This window comes from Rhinichthys klamathensis, unplaced genomic scaffold (genome assembly GCF_029890125.1).
Source record: "Rhinichthys klamathensis goyatoka isolate OS25496 unplaced genomic scaffold, OSU_Roscu_1.1 h1tg000228l_1, whole genome shotgun sequence".
NCBI lineage: Eukaryota > Metazoa > Chordata > Actinopteri > Cypriniformes > Leuciscidae > Rhinichthys > Rhinichthys klamathensis.
In genome coordinates this window covers 2,773,190-2,794,033 of record NW_026606752.1, presented here as the reverse complement: position 1 = coordinate 2,794,033, position 20,844 = coordinate 2,773,190, and the positions used below count along the sequence as shown (strand labels likewise).

The window sequence follows — 20,844 nt, the reverse complement described above, 5'->3', positions numbered from 1 at the left end:
CACCGGACACGAGGGCTCAGAGATCACCGTACACGAGAGCGCAGAGATCACCGGACTCGAGAGCGCAGAGATCACCGGACACAAGGGCGCAGAGATCACCGGACTCGAGAGCGCAGAGATCACCGGACACGAGAGCGCAGAGATCACCGGACTCGAGAGCGAATAGATCACCGGACACGAGAGCGCAGAGATCACGGACTCGAGAGCGCAGAGATCACCGGACACGAGAGCGCAAAGATCACGGACTCGAGAGCGAAGAGATCACCGAACTCGAGAGCGCAGAGATCACCGGACACGAGAGCGCAGAGATCACAGGACACGAGGGCGCAGAGATCACCGGACACGAGAGCGCAGAGATCACCGGACACGAGGGCTCAGAGATCACCGTACACGAGAGCGCAGAGATCACAGGACACGAGGGCGCAGAGATCACCGGACACGAGAGCTCAGAGATCACCGGACACGAGGGCGCAGAGATCACCGTACACAAGAGCGCAGAGATCACCGGACACGAGAGCACAGAGATCACCGGACACGAGGGCTCAGAGATCACCGGACACGAGAGCGCAGAGATCACTGGACACGAGGGCGCAGAGATCACCGGACACGAGGGCGCAGAGATCACCGGACACGAGGGCTCAGAGATCACCGGACACGAGGGCGCAGAGATCACCGGACACGAGAGCGCAGAGATCACGGACACCAGGGCGCAGAGATCACCGGACACGAGGGCGCAGAGATCACCGGACACGAGGGCGGAGAGATCACCGGACACGAGGGCGCAGAGATCACCGGACACGAGAGCGCAGAGATCACGGACACGAGAGCGCAGAGATCACCGGACACGAGGGCGCAAAGATCACCGGACACGAGAGCACAGAGATCACCGGACTCGAGAGCGCAGAGATCACCGGACACCAGGGCGCAGAGATCACCGGACACGAGGGCGCAGAGATCACCGGACACGAGGGCGGAGAGATCACCGGACACGAGGGCGCAGAGATCACCGGACACGAGGGCGCAGAGATCACGGACTCGAGGGCTCAGAGATCACCGGACACGAGGGCGCAGAGATCACCGGACACAAAAGCACAGAGATCACCGGACACGAGGGCTCAGAGATCACCGGACTCGAGAGCGCAGAGATCACCGGACACGAGATCACCGGACACGAGAGTGGAGAGATCACCGGACTCGAGAGTGGAGAGATCACCGGACTCGAGAGAGCAGAGATCACCGGACTCGAGAGCGCAGAGATCACCGGACTCGAGAGCGCAGAGATCACCGGACACGAGTGAGCAGAGATCACGGGACTCGAGAGCACAGAGATCACCGGACACAAGAGAGCAGAGATAACCGGACACGAGGGCGCAGAGATCACCGGACACGAGAGAGCAGAGATCACCGGACACGAGGGCGCAGAGATCACCGGACACGAGGGCGCAGAGATCACCGGACACAAGAGCGCAGAGATTACCGGACACGAGAGCACAGAGATCACCGGACACGAGGGCGCAGAGATCACCGGACACGAGGCCGCAGAGATCACCGGACACGAGAGCGCAGAGATCACCGGACACAATAGCGCAGAGATTACCGGACACAAGAGCGCAGAGATTACCGGACACGAGAGCTCAGAGATCACCGTACACGAGGCCGCAGAGATCACCGGACACAAGAGCGCAGAGATCACCGGACACGAGGGCGCAGAGATCACCGGACACGAGGGCGCAGAGATCACCGGACACGAGGGCTCAGCCCTCAGAGATCACCGGACACGAGAGCGCAGAGATCACCGGACACGAGAGCGCAGAGATCACCGGACACGAGGGCTCAGAGATCACCGGACACGAGGGCGCAGAGATCACCGGACACGAGAGCGCAGAGATCACCGGACACGAGGGCGCAGAGATCACCGGACACGAGAGCGCAGAGATCACGGACTCGAGAGCGCAGAGATCACCGGACTCGAGAGCGCAGAGATCACCGGACTCGAGAGCGAAGAGATCACCGGACACGAGAGTGGAGAGATCAGCGGAATAACTTGAGGTGTGTTGGCCATGACGCGACGAGACTCTGCCGGTGGCGTTTACTGTAAGAGTGGGAACTAAACCACGGGAAGAGAACACAGGCACACCAAGACAACAGAATATCAAAATAAGATTCCATTAAACAGACACAGGGAATCGTGACAATTTCACATTATTACTGTTTCACTGTATTTTTCATGAAATAAATGCAGCTTTGGAGAGCTTAACATCTTTTTTTTTAAACTTTTTTTTTTTAAATCGTAATTATTTCAAACTTTTGACCGGTAGTGTATATTCAGAAGATTTTGTACAAGACATATGGTGACTTTTTTGTCATTATGCAGCTTCAAATACCTAGTTCTCTTTCATTAATTTTTTAATATATCAAGAAATTCAATTAAACCTCCTGTGTTCCACAGAACAAAGAAAGTCATATGGTTTCGGAACAGCATGAGTGTGGAAAAAAATAAAAACAGATGTTTATTTTTTTTTGGGTGAATTCTTTTACATTTTTTGGGATACTTGCAGAAGTTTTAGTTTTTGTAGTCACTTGAAGCTCTCTGCTTGGCTGGAATGTATGGGAAGTGAGTTTGTGTGCTTTTATCAGAAACAGTTTGCGTACTGCAGCTACGGAGGGCTCTTTTCTTCGAGTCTGGGCTGGAGTAAGTTTTACGTTTACATGTGGGAGTCAAAAACCTTGGAGGTGAAGATGAAAACACTGAATCTGTGGATGACAGCCTTGATGATCTCATTCCACCTCTATCTTCATTGTAATCATCATCACAGCACAATGCATGATATAGTGTCTTGTCGTAAGAATGGATCCTTCCTCCAGATCCAAAGAGCCAGGGGGCTTTAGGGCTGTTTGGGGCCTTTAACGGTCCATTGAGGGCAGGTAAATCTCCACAGCTCCTGCGGTAGAGGTCTAACTCTTGCTTCTTGGCTATGGTTGGGTTACGGAGAGGATTGTGCAGTAAGTGGTTGTCGGATAATGTCTCATTGTGCAAGAGGTCGCCACGGTCCTCGCTGCACCACACTAGTGTCAGGTCATCCTCTGAGTCAAGGTCGATATCTGATGTTAACTTGTCAATTTGGGCCACAACCTGAATGGAAAAAGAGAAAATTTCATAAATGTCATGAAATAACTCACATAATATCTGAAGCTTTTGTTCACTCTTAAAAAATCCCATATTTTAAGGTGGAACTTATGCCAATTCTATTGACCAGAATGTTATAGAGATTTTGGGGTGCCCTTTTTTTACCTAGGGCCAGTAAGCAACCACCCCGAACACCCCAGCAGCAGCACTAAAAATCACTCAGAATGGCTTAGCAAGCACATAGCAACGCCCTGGAATTCCATTCAACTTTAAACATCTAGTTTCTCAGTGTTGATGAAAAGACCAAGACCTAAATAATGTCTTCATGTGGCTGAGCATAAGCCATAAATGAGTAATACATACAGTATATTGGGATATGTATCTATCCTTTCTATCTTTATTCCCCCCCATCTCACCCCATTTCACCCACTGGCATTGGAATATTTAATATCTGTTTGTGCTGAAGGGAATTTGTCCTCCTGCTGTGCAAGTAACTGCATCTTACATAAGAACTCAACCATACGCTTATCAATATTCCTTCTCTTGCTTTACCCAGCTCCTTTTCTGAGCAGGGTCTCAAGGCTGGTGCACACAATTCAGAGACAAAACAAAGCACAGGAGTTGCGATACCACAGATGCAAGCCTCTTTGATCAGAAAGTCTGTCTGTAGATTTTAATAAGATTATGTAACATACATATATGGTTATCTATGATGGGCTGGCGTTCAGATTTAATACATCTTTAATCAATATTAAGCAGCTTAGTATGCTATTTATGATGCAGTTATGTTGGATTTGGATTTTGATGATAAAGCACTGCGTTTGGATTAAAAAATCAGATTGATTAATGACAGATTGTTCTGTGATTCGCTGCTTCTGATTTTGATGAGCTCAGTGCTTTGCTGCTGCCAAACTTTCTCATCGCATTCAATCCAGGATGTTGCAGTATTGAGTGTTTATAATATAGCAGATCGGCTATTCAGCGGCAAGCCACAGGCTTTTGGCTGTTGGGATTCGGTAATGAGCAGTCAAATGTAAACAGGAAAAGCCCAAATGACAGGCATTGAAAAGTCCAAATATCCATTCACAACGCACCTGCTGCTCGAAAGCGCACACAATACGTAAACAATCCCACGATTTTTGCAATGCAGACAAGTGAGGACTGTACAAACATAATGTACTGTATTTACGAGTATATATATCGAACACTGCCAAATGTATGATAAGCGCTGTGGGGTTATCAGAGAGATACATTTTTGGGACTCCACTGAAAGGTCCTGTCTGGGGGAGGTATTAGATCATCTCTCATGGGGTTGTGCCCTGATGTGCGCTGCTGTCAGACAGTTCATGTTTAATGCATTTGTTGTGGAAATTTTAATAGTCATTGATCCCTAACAGATATCATAAGAGAGAGAACCTATTCAATGTGTAAAATATAGATGATTCAAAGAATGTCACATGTGTGTCTCTCACTTGTAGTGAGACAAGATTCTGTTTATGTACCTGGGGAAGCAGAAGGGGGAGACACTCCAGGGAGCAGACGAACAGGGACCTCTGACCTAGATGTCGGAAGGCCATTTGGTGCAGGGGAGCTTAGTCTATGGAAAACTACTGGGAGGAAGGCTCTGGGGGAAAGAAGGCCTTGAAACTTAGATAAAAGCTGGTTCAGTCTGTCTGGGGGTGTGTCACTCTTCTGCACAGGGTAACAACTGTGTATTAGACTGCTCCTATTCTTGCAAGAATAAATACTTCTATTTTATATAATTTGACTCTGAGTGTCTCTTACGCAGTGATGTATGTTTGAGATGAATTTTTGCCACAACAGTTTTGGTGTCAGAAGTGATATTCCTTGGACGTGCCTCCTGGACCTGAGATCGGACGGTGTTTGGCCACCTGGACTAAGTAAGTTCCAGCTCTACCTCGTAAACTTGAGAGAGAGGGGCCGACCGATATCAGGGCCGGGAGAATCGACCACTGGAATCTAAAGAACCCGCAGGTGGCAACAGAAGCATCTCTGGTAAGAGACAGTTCAATTTATTTTCTTTTGGGTAAGTTAATTAAATTCAGTTTAATTGGGGAGAAGAGTGAAATTGAACCATATTGGCTGAAGGCTGTTTCTGTGGTACGTAATCTGAGATTAATTGAGATCTATATAGATCAAGAAATTTCAAACAGATACGAGGGAAAAATCTGAGATTAATTGAGGTCTGTAACAGAACAAGAAATTTCAAGCAGAGAAATAATCTGGGATTAAGTGAGAACTGTAACAGATCAAGAGATTTCAAACAGATAGGTACCCTGAAAATTAGTTGTCCCACGACGGAGCAAATTGTTTTTAGGTACTGAGGCTAATTAGGGGGAACCAGAATTTTTTGGTAAACCATAATTAGGAGGGCACTAATAGTGCAACCCGACCGATTTGGGTTAAAAGAAAAGAATCGGATTTGTTTAGGGACGCCTAAACAGATTAAAGAAAACGCGCGTTGAAGAGAAATCCACAGAGAACAGAAAACAGCCAGTATGGGGATGTCTCAAAAGCAAGCTTGCGAAATTTGATACACCGGTTTTCTGTAGAACTAGGAAAGTATGGGGGAAAAAATGTATGTTTTAGATATTGAAAAACTGAGAAAATACCATGATTTCCCCAGGGAGGGAACACTGAGCACAAATAGACTAAGAGTGTGCGAGAATCAGTGGAACAGGGCAGCGGGACAAAAGGTTGTTGTGGCTGCGTTCAACGTGTGTAAAAATGTGAACAGATAATGGATGCATGACATGGGATGTCTATAGAACTTAAATTTATATGACAAGGATTGAAGTAGCAAGAAGCAATAAGCCTGTCTGTGTGAAATAGAGGGAACTGAACTGTAAGTGAGACTTGGTGGAAGAGGGAAGTGAAAAAACAAAAGGTTGAGACACGTGGGTGTGGGGATTGTAAGCAAACAATCATGTACTGGTTAGATAATGAAGGAACTGGCATGTTAGGGAAAAGAAAGGAGAGGATAATGAAGGAACTGGCATGTAGGGAAAAGAAAGGAGAAATATAGTAGAAAACTATATGTGATGAAAATAGACATGGTCTGATAGAATTTATGGAAGTCAAATGTAAAATGTTTAAATGATATGAAAAGTTTTAGAATAAAATAAGGCATTGTATGATTGACAGGGATTAACATGACATGAAGAATGTTTTAAGCAGAATGGGGAACAATTCTAGATTCTGATAAAATAATGATTGAAAATGATGATATATCTGCTTTATTTTATTCATGTTAAGAAAATAAGGGTATTGAAGCAAGTAGCTATAATGGTTGTCTGTGTAATTTACGGACTGAGTAATATAATCTGTTTTGGAGAAACAGTAGAGATAAGACTGAGACAATAATGTGATGGAAGGAAAAAAGGCTTCAAACCAGTTGTACAAATTGTTACACTTTATGAAGAGTAACGGAACAGTCCGGGAAAATAAATAAGTAAATAAATAGTGAGACAGAAGAGAGCAAATGCTGTAAACAGCTCTGCTCTGAAGATCTCACTTTGAAGAGATTTGCAGATGATGTTTTGTAAAAGATAAGCTGGGATAACAGCAACAGTACTTGTAATTAGTGTTGTTGATGATAATACCAAATTACTAAGGTAAAGACAGAAAACAAATTCGAATATTTTGAGCATTTTCTGTGCTGCTCATGAAATTATGTTCTGCCAATAATAATGATAAAGAGTATGATTTGGCTATTGTGATTTGAATCCGCCATTGGTGGATGGTCAAAGGAATACAGAGAACTGCTTATCAGTGGGTCTGTTTACATTCCTGAATGGGACACACACTGCTTCAAGGGCGTGTTAAGTTGAAGCCCTTTGGAAGCTCACAGTGATCAAACTGCAAGGTGTCTGATGCTGTAGTTGAGGCTGACACACGAACCAACCAGATGACAGAGATTGTCTTGACTGTGGTCAGTAGGACCATTTGACACGTGACACATTTCTGATAATAATGTAGGGTTGAAAATAGATCAGTGTTTAAATGACGACAGTGACAATCTTTGGTCTGAGAAATAAGAGATAAAAAAAAAGGTCAAAAGATTGAAGTCTTAAAGTGAATCCTTTTGAAGAAAAGATCTATAATAGTAATTTTTATAAGTTGATGTAAAATTAATGACTCCAACAAATGTGAGTTGCAGAATATATCAAAGTAACTAAAAGGATGATTGTGTTGCAATTAAAAATTTTAAAAAGATTTTAGATGATATAGAGAGACTAATCTCACAGATGATTTATAATAACTGCAAAAGAGGCAGTAGCCTTGTAAAAGTTAGTGTGAATCCTGATTGGAGACTGATAAACTCCTAGAAGAGAAAACTTTGAGGTCAGATATTAAGTTATGGTAATTGAGAACTTGACAACTAAAATAGGGATTGAGAAATGTGAAATGTTATTGAGAACTAGAATAATTACCATTATGTAAGAACAAATAAGCAGAAGCAGTAGGCTACTGAATTAACAGTTGCTAAATGTAAAATGTGTTGAAAGGCATTTGATTAAACAAAAAAGGCCTGCTAGTGTTGACCATGAAAAGAACAGAGCTGATGTTTTGCTTTCAAAAGATAAGTTTGTTATGGGCTGTAATGAAACAGTTCGCTTATCTAAAATCTGATGTGTGCTGTGGCTGAAACTGCCAGTGCAACAGACTCAATCTGAGTGGAAAATTTGTAATGTCTAAATTCCCTGAGGTGGGCAAAAGACAAATATAAATAATATGTTTATTTGAAACCGTATGTAATTTCTGGCAAAGATGCCTTAAGCTGGGATAGAGTTAAAAGATGATAGATAAATGTTTGATGTTAGAAGTATATGAGAGAGCAGTGTACCATCCAATAGAGTCTCAGAGTCTCTCTCATTCAATGAGTCAGCTAAAAGCTGGTATCTGTGATAATGTGTAAAGCACAGTGTTTCAGTTGAAGAATCATAGACACAGAGATGGTAAAAGAAACCATTTAGAGAGCAATTTGTTTTAGAAGTAAAACTGAATGACTTTAAAGAAGTATTTAAAATAATAATACAGATAGAGATGACATTTTGATTAGGTTTTTTTAAGGACCAGTAACTTCTTTGTCTCATTTAGTCTCCACCATTCAGGACCGATGGCTCCGGCTACAGATGAAGTACACTGAATGTACGGTTGTGATCTAAATTCACTGAGTATAAATCTAAGCAGCTAGGTTTCTGCTTTTAAGATGCTTAAAGGGATTTAAGTGATTAAATACTGTTGTTATTAATCTGTCTCCCTGTGTGAACACTATTAGGCAATCGGAATGGCTCTGGTGACTCTTTAACGTGCCTTTCCTAAGCTCTAGAAAACAGCTGAGTTCTGTTGAAGCAAACAGCCTGTGATGGGAAAGAGCGGTCACCAGTGTGTACAGTGGCTACTCAATGACGGGTTTGATCTTCCTGGCCAGGGGACAGCCTAACGCAGGGGGTCACGAACATTGGGCACCTCCGGGATGGAGGTGTTATATGTGAGAAAGGTATGAGAGTTGAGCGCTGATTACTGGAGGCCACCGGGGTCAGCAGAGCATTGAGAGGTGAGATGCGCTGTGACGAGTCACGACGGTCTGACCCAGAAAATGTGAGTTCCTCTATTTACCACTCGCCAGAAGAAACCGCATTCATTGTATGGCTTGTTTTTTTTATTGTGACAAGCGTCTGCAAATATGCCAGGGGAAAACACCCTGATGGAGATTATAGATAAAGGGCGAACAGGAGTGGGCTTTCAAGAGCCAGCTGAGGCCATGAAGTGATTCCCACTAGTTGTTGTGGAGACAGTAATAAAAAATTTTTTATGTACTGGTTGCCTTATGGGCAAGGAAAATCATAGTGTTGATTTTGAACTAATATGTTATAACATAGTTTTAACTCTTGAAGGTCGTTAGACATGGTGGTGGCTAAAGATGAAGACAGCTTTTGTAGATTTGAGAAAAGTCTGGATATGTGTTTTTCAGGGGAAAAGGACTGAGTGCTATTAAGTGAGCAAGAAATTATCCGGTGATAATGTTTCAGATTGTTGAATCCACAGGTCACACCAAAGGGGACGAGCGGCAAGACAAGCGGTCACTAACAAAATACTTAAGGTCTCCATTCACAGGTGACGGGAAGCAGGAAATGGTTCATTCCAGTGGGGGTGCGGTGGTGATCTCAGGAGATCAGTGTGTCACCTGGGTCCAAGCCTCTCACCTTAGACAACACCAACAGGCCACAATCATCCCATAGTCCATGGGGCGAACGAGATGATCAACACGCCTGGAGGAGGATGTGAACCAACTAATGGTTTAAGAATGTGGTTTTGTGATTATTTTGAGGATTTTATTTGATTAAATCAAAATAGGGCTTAGTATTGATATACACTAGATCAAAAGATTTGATTGGTTACTTATTCATTAGGAAATATTTAAGGAAAATGTTTTTGGGAAGAGAAGATCTATTAATTAATGTAAATTATAGGGATAATTGTTGAAGCTTATTAAGTAGAACCACAGCATGTTTGAATTAAAAGTTAGAGGTAAAAGAACACGGAACGTCCGTGGGGCGAACGAGATGATCAACACAACTGATGGTTTAAGTTTAACAGAAGAATCTGTTTTTGTGATGATTTTGTTTGATTGAATCAAACTAGGTATTGATTTGATTGTAAATGTAGAAATATATTGATTGTGTCCGTTAATATTGAACAACTGCATTGGTTAGAAGAATGGATAAATTATAAGACTTCTCTGGTTAGATTTTGTTAAATATGGCATTAAATAGAGCTTACTAAATTGAATTAGAAGTGAACAAAATATGGTTAGGAAAACCGAGGTGAAATATGGAGATGGGCGTAGATTAATGGAAAAGGCTTAATGATAGGAGTTAGGATTGTTATTCTAATAATTTTGTTATTCATGGGTGAATATGATTACAGTGACAGGTGAAACATGCTGTCTGTTCAATTGGTGAAAATGACAGTCTATCCCAAGGATGAACAAAATTATGTGACGATACAGTTAGTGGGAGCTACAGTGAGATATGTGTTAAATGTATGTTCTGTTTGTTTTTCTTCTATTTGTTTATTTTCTGAGAAAGATTAAGGGCAAAAGATTTAAAGAAGGTTACAAGCAGCGGTCATCCGTGTTACGAGATGGCGTACAAAGATAGGGTTTGAAACTGAGTGATTTTTTATTATACTTTTATCTGTTTGTTTCCTTACTATGTTATAACTACCCTTTTCCTTACTGGCGTGACTGAGGGTCTGTTTACAGGAGCGCAGGAACAGAGATTTCTCGTTCAGCCCGGCGTCGTGAAAATATTTACTTGCTAGCTAAAATATTACGGGGCTTTCCCCCACAAAAACAGCCTTATGCTTCTTCATTCTAAACTTTTCTTCACAGGTTCAAGGAGAGTGATCATTTATGCAAAAAATCAGAGATGAAGAGTATAAGTGTGATGATATGACTTAAAATTTGTCTTATTGTTTATTGTTATGATTATGGGTAATCAGAATGATAAAAAGCGGGAATTTGTTGTGGAAATTTTAATAGTCATTGATCCCTAACAGATATCATAAGAGAGAGAACCTATTCAATGTGTAAAATATAGATGATTCAAAGAATGTCACATGTGTGTCTCTCACTTGTAGTGAGACAAGATTCTGTTTATGTACCTGGGGAAGCAGAAGGGGGAGACACTCCAGGGAGCAGACGAACAGGGACCTCTGACCTAGATGTCGGAAGGCCATTTGGTGCAGGGGAGCTTAGTCTATGGAAAACTACTGGGAGGAAGGCTCTGGGGGAAAGAAGGCCTTGAAACTTAGATAAAAGCTGGTTCAGTCTGTCTGGGGGTGTGTCACTCTTCTGCACAGGGTAACAACTGTGTATTAGACTGCTCCTATTCTTGCAAGAATAAATACTTCTATTTTATATAATTTGACTCTGAGTGTCTCTTACGCAGTGATGTATGTTTGAGATGAATTTTTGCCACAACACATTCTTACCATCCACACACAACTGATCGGAGATCAGAGTGCTGATACATTGTGGAGGGCGGTATGACATTTCCCTTACAAAAAAGACGTTTATTCAAATGTGCTATTAGTATACTTCTTTTAAACTTAAAACAAAAAAGTATTTCAGTCTACTTTTTATGTACTTCTCAAAAGTATACTTAAATTGCACTTATATACTTGACTTATACTGACAGAAAAGTCTAATTTGGCCTACTTGTACTTAATCAACGATCCAATCAATTCCCCATGGACAAAATCAAACCCCACTCTACATTTTTTCTTGTTGGTTTCATTCGGATATAAACACAATAGTGAAGAAAATGTATCACCTTCCAACTTTAAAAATTACTCAATATTTTTGTTTGATATACTATCAGTCGTTTTGGACTTGACACTGACATCTAGTGGTGTGGAGGCCTCATCATGCAGAGGTTTTCAGTTGCCAATGCAATTTTTCAAGGCATTATTCACAGTTAGCCATGATGAATTAGTCCAATAATAGGACATTACACAAATAAAGTTAGTAAAATACTTGTGAACTCAAAATGGCGGCTCCCATGAGGCGACCCTCTCCATGTAAAATAAACAGTATTTTCTAACCAAGATCATGACTGGCATCACCATCTAATATGAATGTACATCATTTTTTAACACACTTTTCAAAAGATCTCTTCATTCCTTTTCTGAACTATAACAATTTATGACAGATGTTTTACAATATAAAGAAGTTTTAAAAGTTATGTTTCAGAACTTATAATAAAGGTCCCAATAAAAGCAATAACAAAATACAAAAGGTTCATTTAGAGGATTGTTTAAATCCCCATATCTAAATCTAATTAAGTAGATGGTGCAATAAATTCCATTCCATTCTAAAAGTTACCACCCAAATGTTGTTGTTTTTTATCCGCTTTGTCTCACAGTCATCCTACCTGCAGAACCTCGGGTCTTGGTGTCAGATAATTGCCAAACCCTCCCAGAAGGCTTTTAAACAGAGTGTGTTTGGAACAGAGTGTGAGTCAGAACAAGCTTTTGACAAGCATTGCGAGAGGAAGCCTGATTTGAAAGCAGTAAGAAAGACCCATCACCACTACTGGGCTTCTTTAGCCATTGATTTTTTTTACCTGGAGGCTGGCTGGAGACTCTGAAAGAAACTATTAGATTTAAAAACAGATTCTATCCTCATACATTTTTCATCAAGCATTGCTGACTTCATATATTTGCTCTGAAAATAATCTCCATATACATTATCATATCTGTACATACATATATATTTATGCATTTGGCAGACGTTTTTATCCAAAGCAACTTGCATTGCATTCCAGGTATATACTACCCCAGGCTAACGGGAACGTTCTCAGAACTTTGACAAATGTTCTGGCAAGGATCTCTCAAAGTTATGAACAAATGTTCTTGCAGTAACGTTTATAGAACGGTCATTAAAAGTTAACCTTTAATAACATTCTAAAAATATTTCCACAAAAACATTATTGATACTTTGGGCTGTTGAATGCTTGATCTTTCTGATTGGTTGACGAACATTCTAAGGTGTGCAATTATTTTCAGGGAAACACACGGCTAAAGTAGTTCCAGGCAGGTCTTGGCCGCATTACAGTTCCATATCACCTCGCCATTTCAAAGGTCCTTACAGCCAACAGCAAAATAACCAAAACCTACAACAACAATCTGACACTGACCAAAGCAAATAAATATTGTAAACAACAGGACAAAAACAACAAATTATTTCCATGTCTTTTGCCACCAAATTATGGAATTATTAAGTTTTATTATGTACGGAAAGCACACACTCTCTTTCTCGCGCTCTCGCTTCCACTTAAACACTCACACATACAGTACGGACACACACTCGCAGAGGTCAGTGCTGCTCTGACGATTTTATCAGTAAAATAGTTTAATAATTTAAAATCTACATGATATTTGAGGATATATGAGGTTATAATAACAGCACTGTTCAAAGAGCAGATAAACTAGGGTTTCGCTATTTGTAGAGACGCTGCTGCCGAACACTGTTGAGAGACGCACAGACTGAGGTAATTCACTTAGCTCTCTCTCTCTCTCTCTCTCTCTCTCTCTCTCTCTCTAACTGCATTAATATCTTCATCAGTGGCTGAAGCCTCCGTTACTAGCTCTAAAATGACATTTTGGAATTAGTAACGGAGGCTTGGGATGAGATTGAAAAGAAATTAGTCCCACACGAAAGTTTTAAGGACACCACCTGACAAACGTCTTGAAATACATGATCTGAAAAATGCTTTGAGGTGTGGTAACTGTAGTATAAGTGGAATAATTGACTGAATTATTGAAAAATAATGCCACGCATTACCACCTCGGCAGTGGTGGAGGAAGTACTGAATCTCAGTACTTAAGTAAAAGTACAAATAACCAGAGACATATTTACTTTAGTAAAAGTAGAAGTACCACAATGACAACCCTACTTAAGTAAAAAGTACCTGATTTTAAATTTACTTTAAGTATTAAAAGTAAAAGTACTTGCATAACAATTTATTCTCTTAATGTCTATATTCTAATGATTAATAAAACAGTTAATTCTAACTCATTCAACCTAATACTCATATAATGATGTTCAATATGATGGAAAAGCAGTTATATTTTAAGTTTTTGTCACCATTTCTGAACAAGCTTGCAATTAGGCAATATACACATCAAGCTTACTAAATAGCCTACCCTTACTATATACGGTATATATATATATATATATATAAACACATATTATGTTAAAACGCCGTATATGACGGCGTTTGGCTGTAAACGCGATTCATTTATGGCGTAATTCTGAACCTCTTGGCTTGCCATACTAATCCTAACCAAACGTATAATACACACGCACCCCACACCACTACTAAACCTTACCTACCAATGCGTTTCCTATGCATGTAAAAACTAATTTTCGCGTATAAGTTGCACGATAAACACACTGCGTGCTATAGAGACGCATGTAGTGTGACCGGGTTGATATATCTATGGCAACCAAACTTCACTGGTGATGAGACAGAAACGTGCGACGAACGGACGGTCAGGATGACGTTTTGGCAGGGAAAAACTGATCAGAAAATTTAACGAAAATGTAACAGAACGTTGTAGAAATGTAGTGGAGTAGAAAGTATAAGAATTGCTGCAAAAAGTAACGAAGTAAAAGTAAAAAGTATGCACTATTAATTCTACTTAAGTAAAGTACAGATACGTGAAAAAATTACTTAAGTAAAGTAACGAAGTATTTGTACTTCGTTACATTCCACCACTGCACCTCGGGTCGGGTGTGCATTATTTTTCTAATAATTCACTACAAAGGTTACTAACAAAACTTCGCTAATACTTTTCAAAAGGTTAGCCTGGCTGATTATAAGGAGCTTGAGGCTTAACAACCAAGATTATCAAAAACATTAACCAACATCGACATCAGCTTTCCCATTAGTGTAGTTTACACCATTGTACTGTAAATAATAACAATAAAATAATAGTCAGTCCGGTTAAAAATTGCTGATCTCTTTTGAAGTTGTATTTTATACATATTTGATATTTACAATTGAAAATAGAGAAGGCCCAGACAGGATTTGTGTAAGTGCGGTTTTTGGAGGGAAATCAGTGGAATTATATGCAATGGATTCAAACATGATAAAATACGTTAAATGAAGTACTACACTTTTATTGCTAGCTAAAGCATGATCAAATTTGCCAAAAATATTTAATTACACAAACATGAAAAGAACATTTTCATAATTCTGTGTGGATAGATCAAGCAAAGGCGTATAGTGAGCAATGTACTGGTTACATTTGGGAGCAAAGAATTCAGATTCATGACAAATGTTTGGTTGTTATCCATGGAATAAAAGACAGCTGAAAGACAGATGAGCGTGTGGCAAAACTAATAACCATAACAAGATGTCAGTAGTAACAATAAGGCTCTGCTGCAAGGTGTGAGTGACAGATGGAGGTGTTAACTCAGGCAATAGCGGCAGAACTACCGGTGATGCCTGAACTTGGCCAAGGAGACAAATGAGACAAATCCAGAGGAGCTGTGACTGAGATGATGAGACAAATGCCAGTCTGGGACACTCATAGACTCAGTGACAGTAATGAGGCAGATAGATATCCACCCGAGGAAAGAGATTAATTAAGGAGATGTCCTCTCACATAATGCTGAAAGCAGTCGCCCAGCACAAAGGGAGATAACTGCAAAAGAGATGAGACGTTGACAGGTGAGAAGATGAGGAAATCAGATGCGCTCCCGCGCATGTCGGCCCATTGTCTGATTCGCCGGGTGATAATTAGGCATCACAGATGACATCTTGCTTGCATGGGGTGTCACGTTGTGTGTGGGGGGTGTCATCCTGCAAGCCTTTCTCCTTGTTAATCCATCTGTTGGTTGGTGTTTGGGTGACAAGCTGTCCAGTCTACAGCCCCTAGATGGACATACCACTGGGGTATGGATGTATTTGTGACCTTGTGTATGATTATGAAACGTAACCACTGTATTTGTGTCTATTGGTTTGTGTATAGTTAGCAAGTATTCATTCAGTGGTCGCTTTTAGACCAGAAACCAAAGTACGAAAGTGGCAAACATTATGAATGCTCACCACTCCATTACAAGATTGCAGTTTCATTTTTCCTGTGTTCCTGAAATGGTAACAAACACCAGTACACAAGGGGGCGATAGAGTTACCTTCATACGTCTATGCCAGAGATGGGCAACTTCGGTTCTGGAGAGCCACTCTCCTACAGAGTTTATTTTCCATCCCTAATCAGACACACCTTCTAAACAATCCGGTGACTTTGTATATATTTTGATTAGGGATGGAGCTAAACTCTGCAGGACAGTGGCCCTCCAAGACTGGATGTGTCCATCCCTAGTCAATGCCATTAAACAGGGTGTAAACTACTCACAAACATGTCGACCAGTTTTACAATGGTAAAGCAACTTTGAGAATGTGAATGCATACTTTGGGTTGCATTATGAATTGTTTTCAGCAAATTTCAGAATGCAAAAATTCACAAAATCAATCATTCATACCTAGAGGCACTTGCGTACTTGCATATGTTTCACTACAATGCAGGAATCAGTGCCTTGCTCAAGCTTGTAGATCACCCCTTGTGTGGTTAAAAAAGAAGTGTCCGATCCTGCTCCTGGAGGGACACTCTCCTGCAGAGTTTAGCTCCAATCCTAATCAAACACACCTAAACAAGCTAATCAAGATCTTCAGGATTACTAGAAAATTCCATGCAAGTGTGTTTGGCGCAGGTTGAAGCTAAACTCTGGATGACATTGGCCCTCCAGGAGTATATTGGACACCCATGGATTTAAAGGTTTTGGTTACTAGATCTCATCGTCAGACTGCGTTCAAATACATTTTTATCAAATCAATGCCTTAACCGTCAAAACATGCCCAAAGTGTGTGCTTTACCTCCCGGAGCTCTTTCGCCACGTCCTTGAGCTCAGCGAGAACTTCCTCCAGCTGTTCCATGACCATCTTAACGTGCCTGCGGATCTCTGCTCTCCGGTCAGGGCTCGTGCTCGGTTCAAATGGTCCTAGCGCTGTGCCGTGAAACATCCTTCACATGGGGATGACAGCAGCAGCGGCAGCCAGGAGGGGACAGGACACTGGACTTCATGTCTGAAGCCCACCACAGTGTTGTTTAAACCTATCTGGATAAAAGACCCATTCTCTGGTCTGAAAATCTTCGCATAGCTGTTTGTGGCACTGCTGATGTTAGAAACCGCCAAATTCAGTCCAGGAATATCTAGTAACTGTCAGTAAATTCAAAAGGAAAACTTTTAAAAAGGAAAAGGGCATCAAGAAAATTGGAAAAGTTTCAGCACTGAAACAAACTGTTCTCAGCAAAGCTTTGATCTTTTCCGTATGATGTTAAAATTAGATAAAACGGTATCATTTTTGGCATGAAAGAACCTTTGTTCTTAAGACAGCCAGAAAATAAATAAGTAAAACACCCTTTTGGGCTTCTATTTTGAGAGGTTTGTGACGTACCAAAGGTCATCTGTGAATCTTTTCAGTTTCTCCCCATCTACATATGCATCCTCCATCGCAATTCCACGTATTCAGAAATGTTACCATGAAGCATATTTTACATTGAAGAAAAAGCCTTCAGTACAGGAGCCATCAGTATTTGATGTGAAGAAAATATGTATCCAAATAGTGCACTAAGAAAAGTAAGAACAAGTCACATTCCCACTCGAGCTGACAGAAAAAGAACGCATCTGGTGTGACACCTGGGAGGACGAGCCAAAAATTGCTTCTCTCAGAGGAAAAAACAATACTGTGAGACAAAGAGAGTCCCGGACATCAGCTAACCCACTCCAGAAATCGCTCAGGAATTCAGTAGCTTGTCTTCTCTTGGCTTTTGTGGCTTTGGTCCAGAATTGATGCCGTTTGGACTTATTGCTGCTCCATATGTCTATAAAAAGCTTCCGCAGAGTTGCCAGGCTTTTCCCACTGTGCCCCGTAGTGCAGCGTATCTCCTACCCAATCTGAGCACACACAGATAACACTAGAGACGGATGCATGCTCAGCACCTCTCTTCCAATGTTGTCCTCTATCAGTCACTGATGCTCAAGCACTTAGGAAACCTCCCCCTTCCCTCTCTCTCCTCAGTCACTCGCCCTCAAACACTCGCATTTATTTCCTATGATCTCTCTTCCATAACTCTTCCCTCCTCTTTCATAGTTGCTACCGTGCACACACTACCCTTTAGTCCCACTCACCCTTGTCCTGTCACTTCCATCCTACTTCCGACAAACACATCAATTCATGTACACTTCCGAGCTCGCTCTCTGCTCAGATCTTTTCAACCACTTGCCACCTCAGTTGGGGAAGCAAATTAATTCAATTCAGTGTTGCAGTGCAGGCTCTTGAATCGTGAATGCGACGGCTCTGCAGCAATAGAAGCGAACCAGATTATCCCATTTAGATCGGTAATGAATAGAAGACAGACGCAAGTACATCAGGAAACCGCTCGCCCTACCATAATTATGTGGAAGGGGATGCTTCAGCCTCCTGTATTCATTTTCCTGTTGCTCTCTTCAAATCACGAATCGACCGGGGGACTGTGTCAGCAAGTTTGAAATTCTAATTTACCTTTCTATGATTCTTCAAAACATCCTGCGAGGCTTGTCCCAAACAAAGGCCCTCATTATTTCTTAGGTGTCTCTGGTGGGAACACTGATGAGAACGATTCGCACAAAACAAGCAATTGTCTGAATAGTGTATTCAGGCATACAGTGCCAAAACAGTCGTCTGAAATAGCATATACAATTTGAGATGAAAGTAGAGAGGAAAAGTGTTAAACAAAACACAATCATTTGTGCTATGAACTTTAATGTGCTGTTACTTTTTGGACCGTTTGGACAAATTTTCCCTTGCGAATGGGCAAAAACAATGGTATTGTGGCACACAGAATTAGCATGTTCAAGCACTTCTCACATTTCTTTAGAAAAAGTTTCTAGTTTGTAAGCATTTGTTGTTTAGATGCTTGACACTTTGAATGATAGCTGGTTCATGGACACTAAATGCATTGAAGTTTTTAAAAAAGTTAGAAATAAGGACTAAATGAGATTTGCAGAAAGAAATGGGAAGCTAATGCAATCCTAATTGCATGTGTGGCAATTCATTCATGCATTTAGGGCTAAAGTACTTGCTGTTGGAGGAAACGTATTTCAGGGCCCCAAAATGGTGATGCAAATTGTTTTGTTTTCATATACTGACTGAATTATTGTCCTTGAAACAGAATGCTAGCTCAAAAGATTGTTGCATTCTGCCCGTCTCATAAATGCATCTTACTTCTTTTTGAAAAGACTAAAACAAAACCCAATTCCTGATTTCATACAGTCTTCACTGAATGCAACTTAAATGTTTTAAATGAAATGTCATAACAAGGTCTTTCATTCAAAACGATATGCTGGTTCTGTAAAAAAGAAAATGACAGATGGAGGTGTTAACTCAGGCAATAGCGGCAGACACACTCCCCCAGCGGCAGACACAAGCTCCCTTTTGGACATTCTGTTGACAATAAATAACTTTGCAACTACATGTCAACTAACTCTCATTAGAGGATTAGTAGACTAACACTTTACCACACTTCTGCTAACACTTTATTCTACTGACTACATACCTTAGCAAGTACATCAACTTATTCAAACCCTAACCCAACCAGTCTAATAATACCTTGACTAACACTCTAATGTTAGTATGTAGGTGCAACGTTACTTATAGTCAACAGAATATGTTAAAGGTGCCATCAAAATAAAGTGAACCCAAAACTTGTTGCATTTTCTCAGTTTAGTCACATAATGAGTCAAGGTGCAGAGTTACAATGACAGTTGACAATACGAATGCTTACTTGTCAAGATTGTGCATTGTGGGATATAGTATCCAGTGCATTGTGCTTTATACTGCACATTTTTGCAAAGTAGTAGATCATCTAGTATTCTATTCATTCACACTTTTTTAAATGATGCTGAGTATACAAACTCTAGCCTATACCTAAAAAACAGTTAATGTAGTATGGTAGTATACTTCTCTCAGTAAGTGGAGACCAGATGCAATCCACCCAAGCTTTTGGTGCCATCTACTGGTGGATGTGCAATTTTAGCTCTGATGGTTCACATCTCTGACTTTTTTTAAGGTAAAAAAAACAAAACAAATGGGTGTGGAAATGATGGAAAGTTGAGGGGAGAGGAGGGGGTCAGGCACAACAACCCACAACAGACAAACAACATGTTCAAATCTACATTCAAATGTGAATGGAAACAGAAAAAAAAAGGAGGCATGAACAAATCAGATAAGTTCATGTTCATGTTCGGAGTGCTAAAGTAGACAATATGTCAATATAAACATGCTTATTTTTTTGCAAATTAACCAAACAGTAGCTTATACAAGGTAAGAAATCAATGACACACATACAGAAAAGTGAGAAACAAAAACAAGGTCAACAAAACAAAAACAAAGAGATGGAAAACGGCTAAATATAGATATCGATATAATTCTGTATACAGGATTAAGTTATTAGATATTTTAGTGATATAGAGAGTCAATTTAAGACAATCATAGTAATAGTAATACATGATATATATAGTATATATACATTATACCCAATCCAATTTTTTTTCTTTGGCTTGGACCTTTGTGTGCACTGGTTAGCTCCCCAGCCAGAGACACCATATTCAACCTAGATATCAATCCAACACAGTTATTTTACATGAGAGAAGGGATTAGGGCAAAGGCGGTAAAAGAGAGGGGCCAATCAACCCAACAATTGAGTTTGTAATGACCATGCCAACAGGACATGCCAGCCACTGACAGCACCTAGAACAGACCCAGACCATTTATATTTTATAAAATAATGTATACAAATTATAAATATTTATACGTAATGTTTTCTGAAATGTTATTTATATAGGCGAAGAGAGGGAAGTAAGACAAATAGTTTTATAATATCAATACCAATACCACCATCCCTACTACCACCATCACCGACAAAAATAAACAGCAATAGCACTGGTATGCAGATTTTACATATATAGTGTCAGGGTTCACAGAGGAAACAGACTGGATGGTAAGTTATTGTCGTTTATTTGTGCAGAGGAATACTCAGTCAGAGATAACAGGTGAGGATCAAATGATATGGAAACATAG

General features: G+C 40.7%; 1 protein-coding gene across 1 annotated transcript; it reads right to left on the bottom strand.

Annotated features, from left to right (window-relative positions):
* Positions 1–2,558: 2,558 nt before the first annotated feature.
* On the bottom strand, positions 2,559–17,224 carry LOC130099369 (inhibitory synaptic factor 1). Its single transcript, XM_056265038.1, has 3 exons — positions 17,182–17,224; positions 16,600–16,936; positions 2,559–3,133 (listed from the first exon to the last, which is right to left on the bottom strand). The coding sequence occupies exons 2-3, from the start codon at positions 16,744–16,746 to the stop codon at positions 2,564–2,566; spliced, it is 717 nt and encodes a 238-aa protein (XP_056121013.1). The 5' UTR covers positions 16,747–16,936; positions 17,182–17,224; the 3' UTR covers positions 2,559–2,563.
* Positions 17,225–20,844: the final 3,620 nt, after the last annotated feature.

What these genes read in the sequence shown, in the direction of transcription:
- LOC130099369 (XM_056265038.1), bottom strand. Translation starts at nt 16,746, where the DNA reads ATGTTTCACGGCACAGCGCTAGGACCATTTGAACCGAGCACGAGCCCT. An exon ending in TGGCGAAAGAGCTCCGGGAG is followed by an intron (nt 3,134 to 16,599) that starts GTAAAGCACACA and finishes TTTTCCATTCAG; the next exon opens with GTTGTGGCCCAAATTGACAA.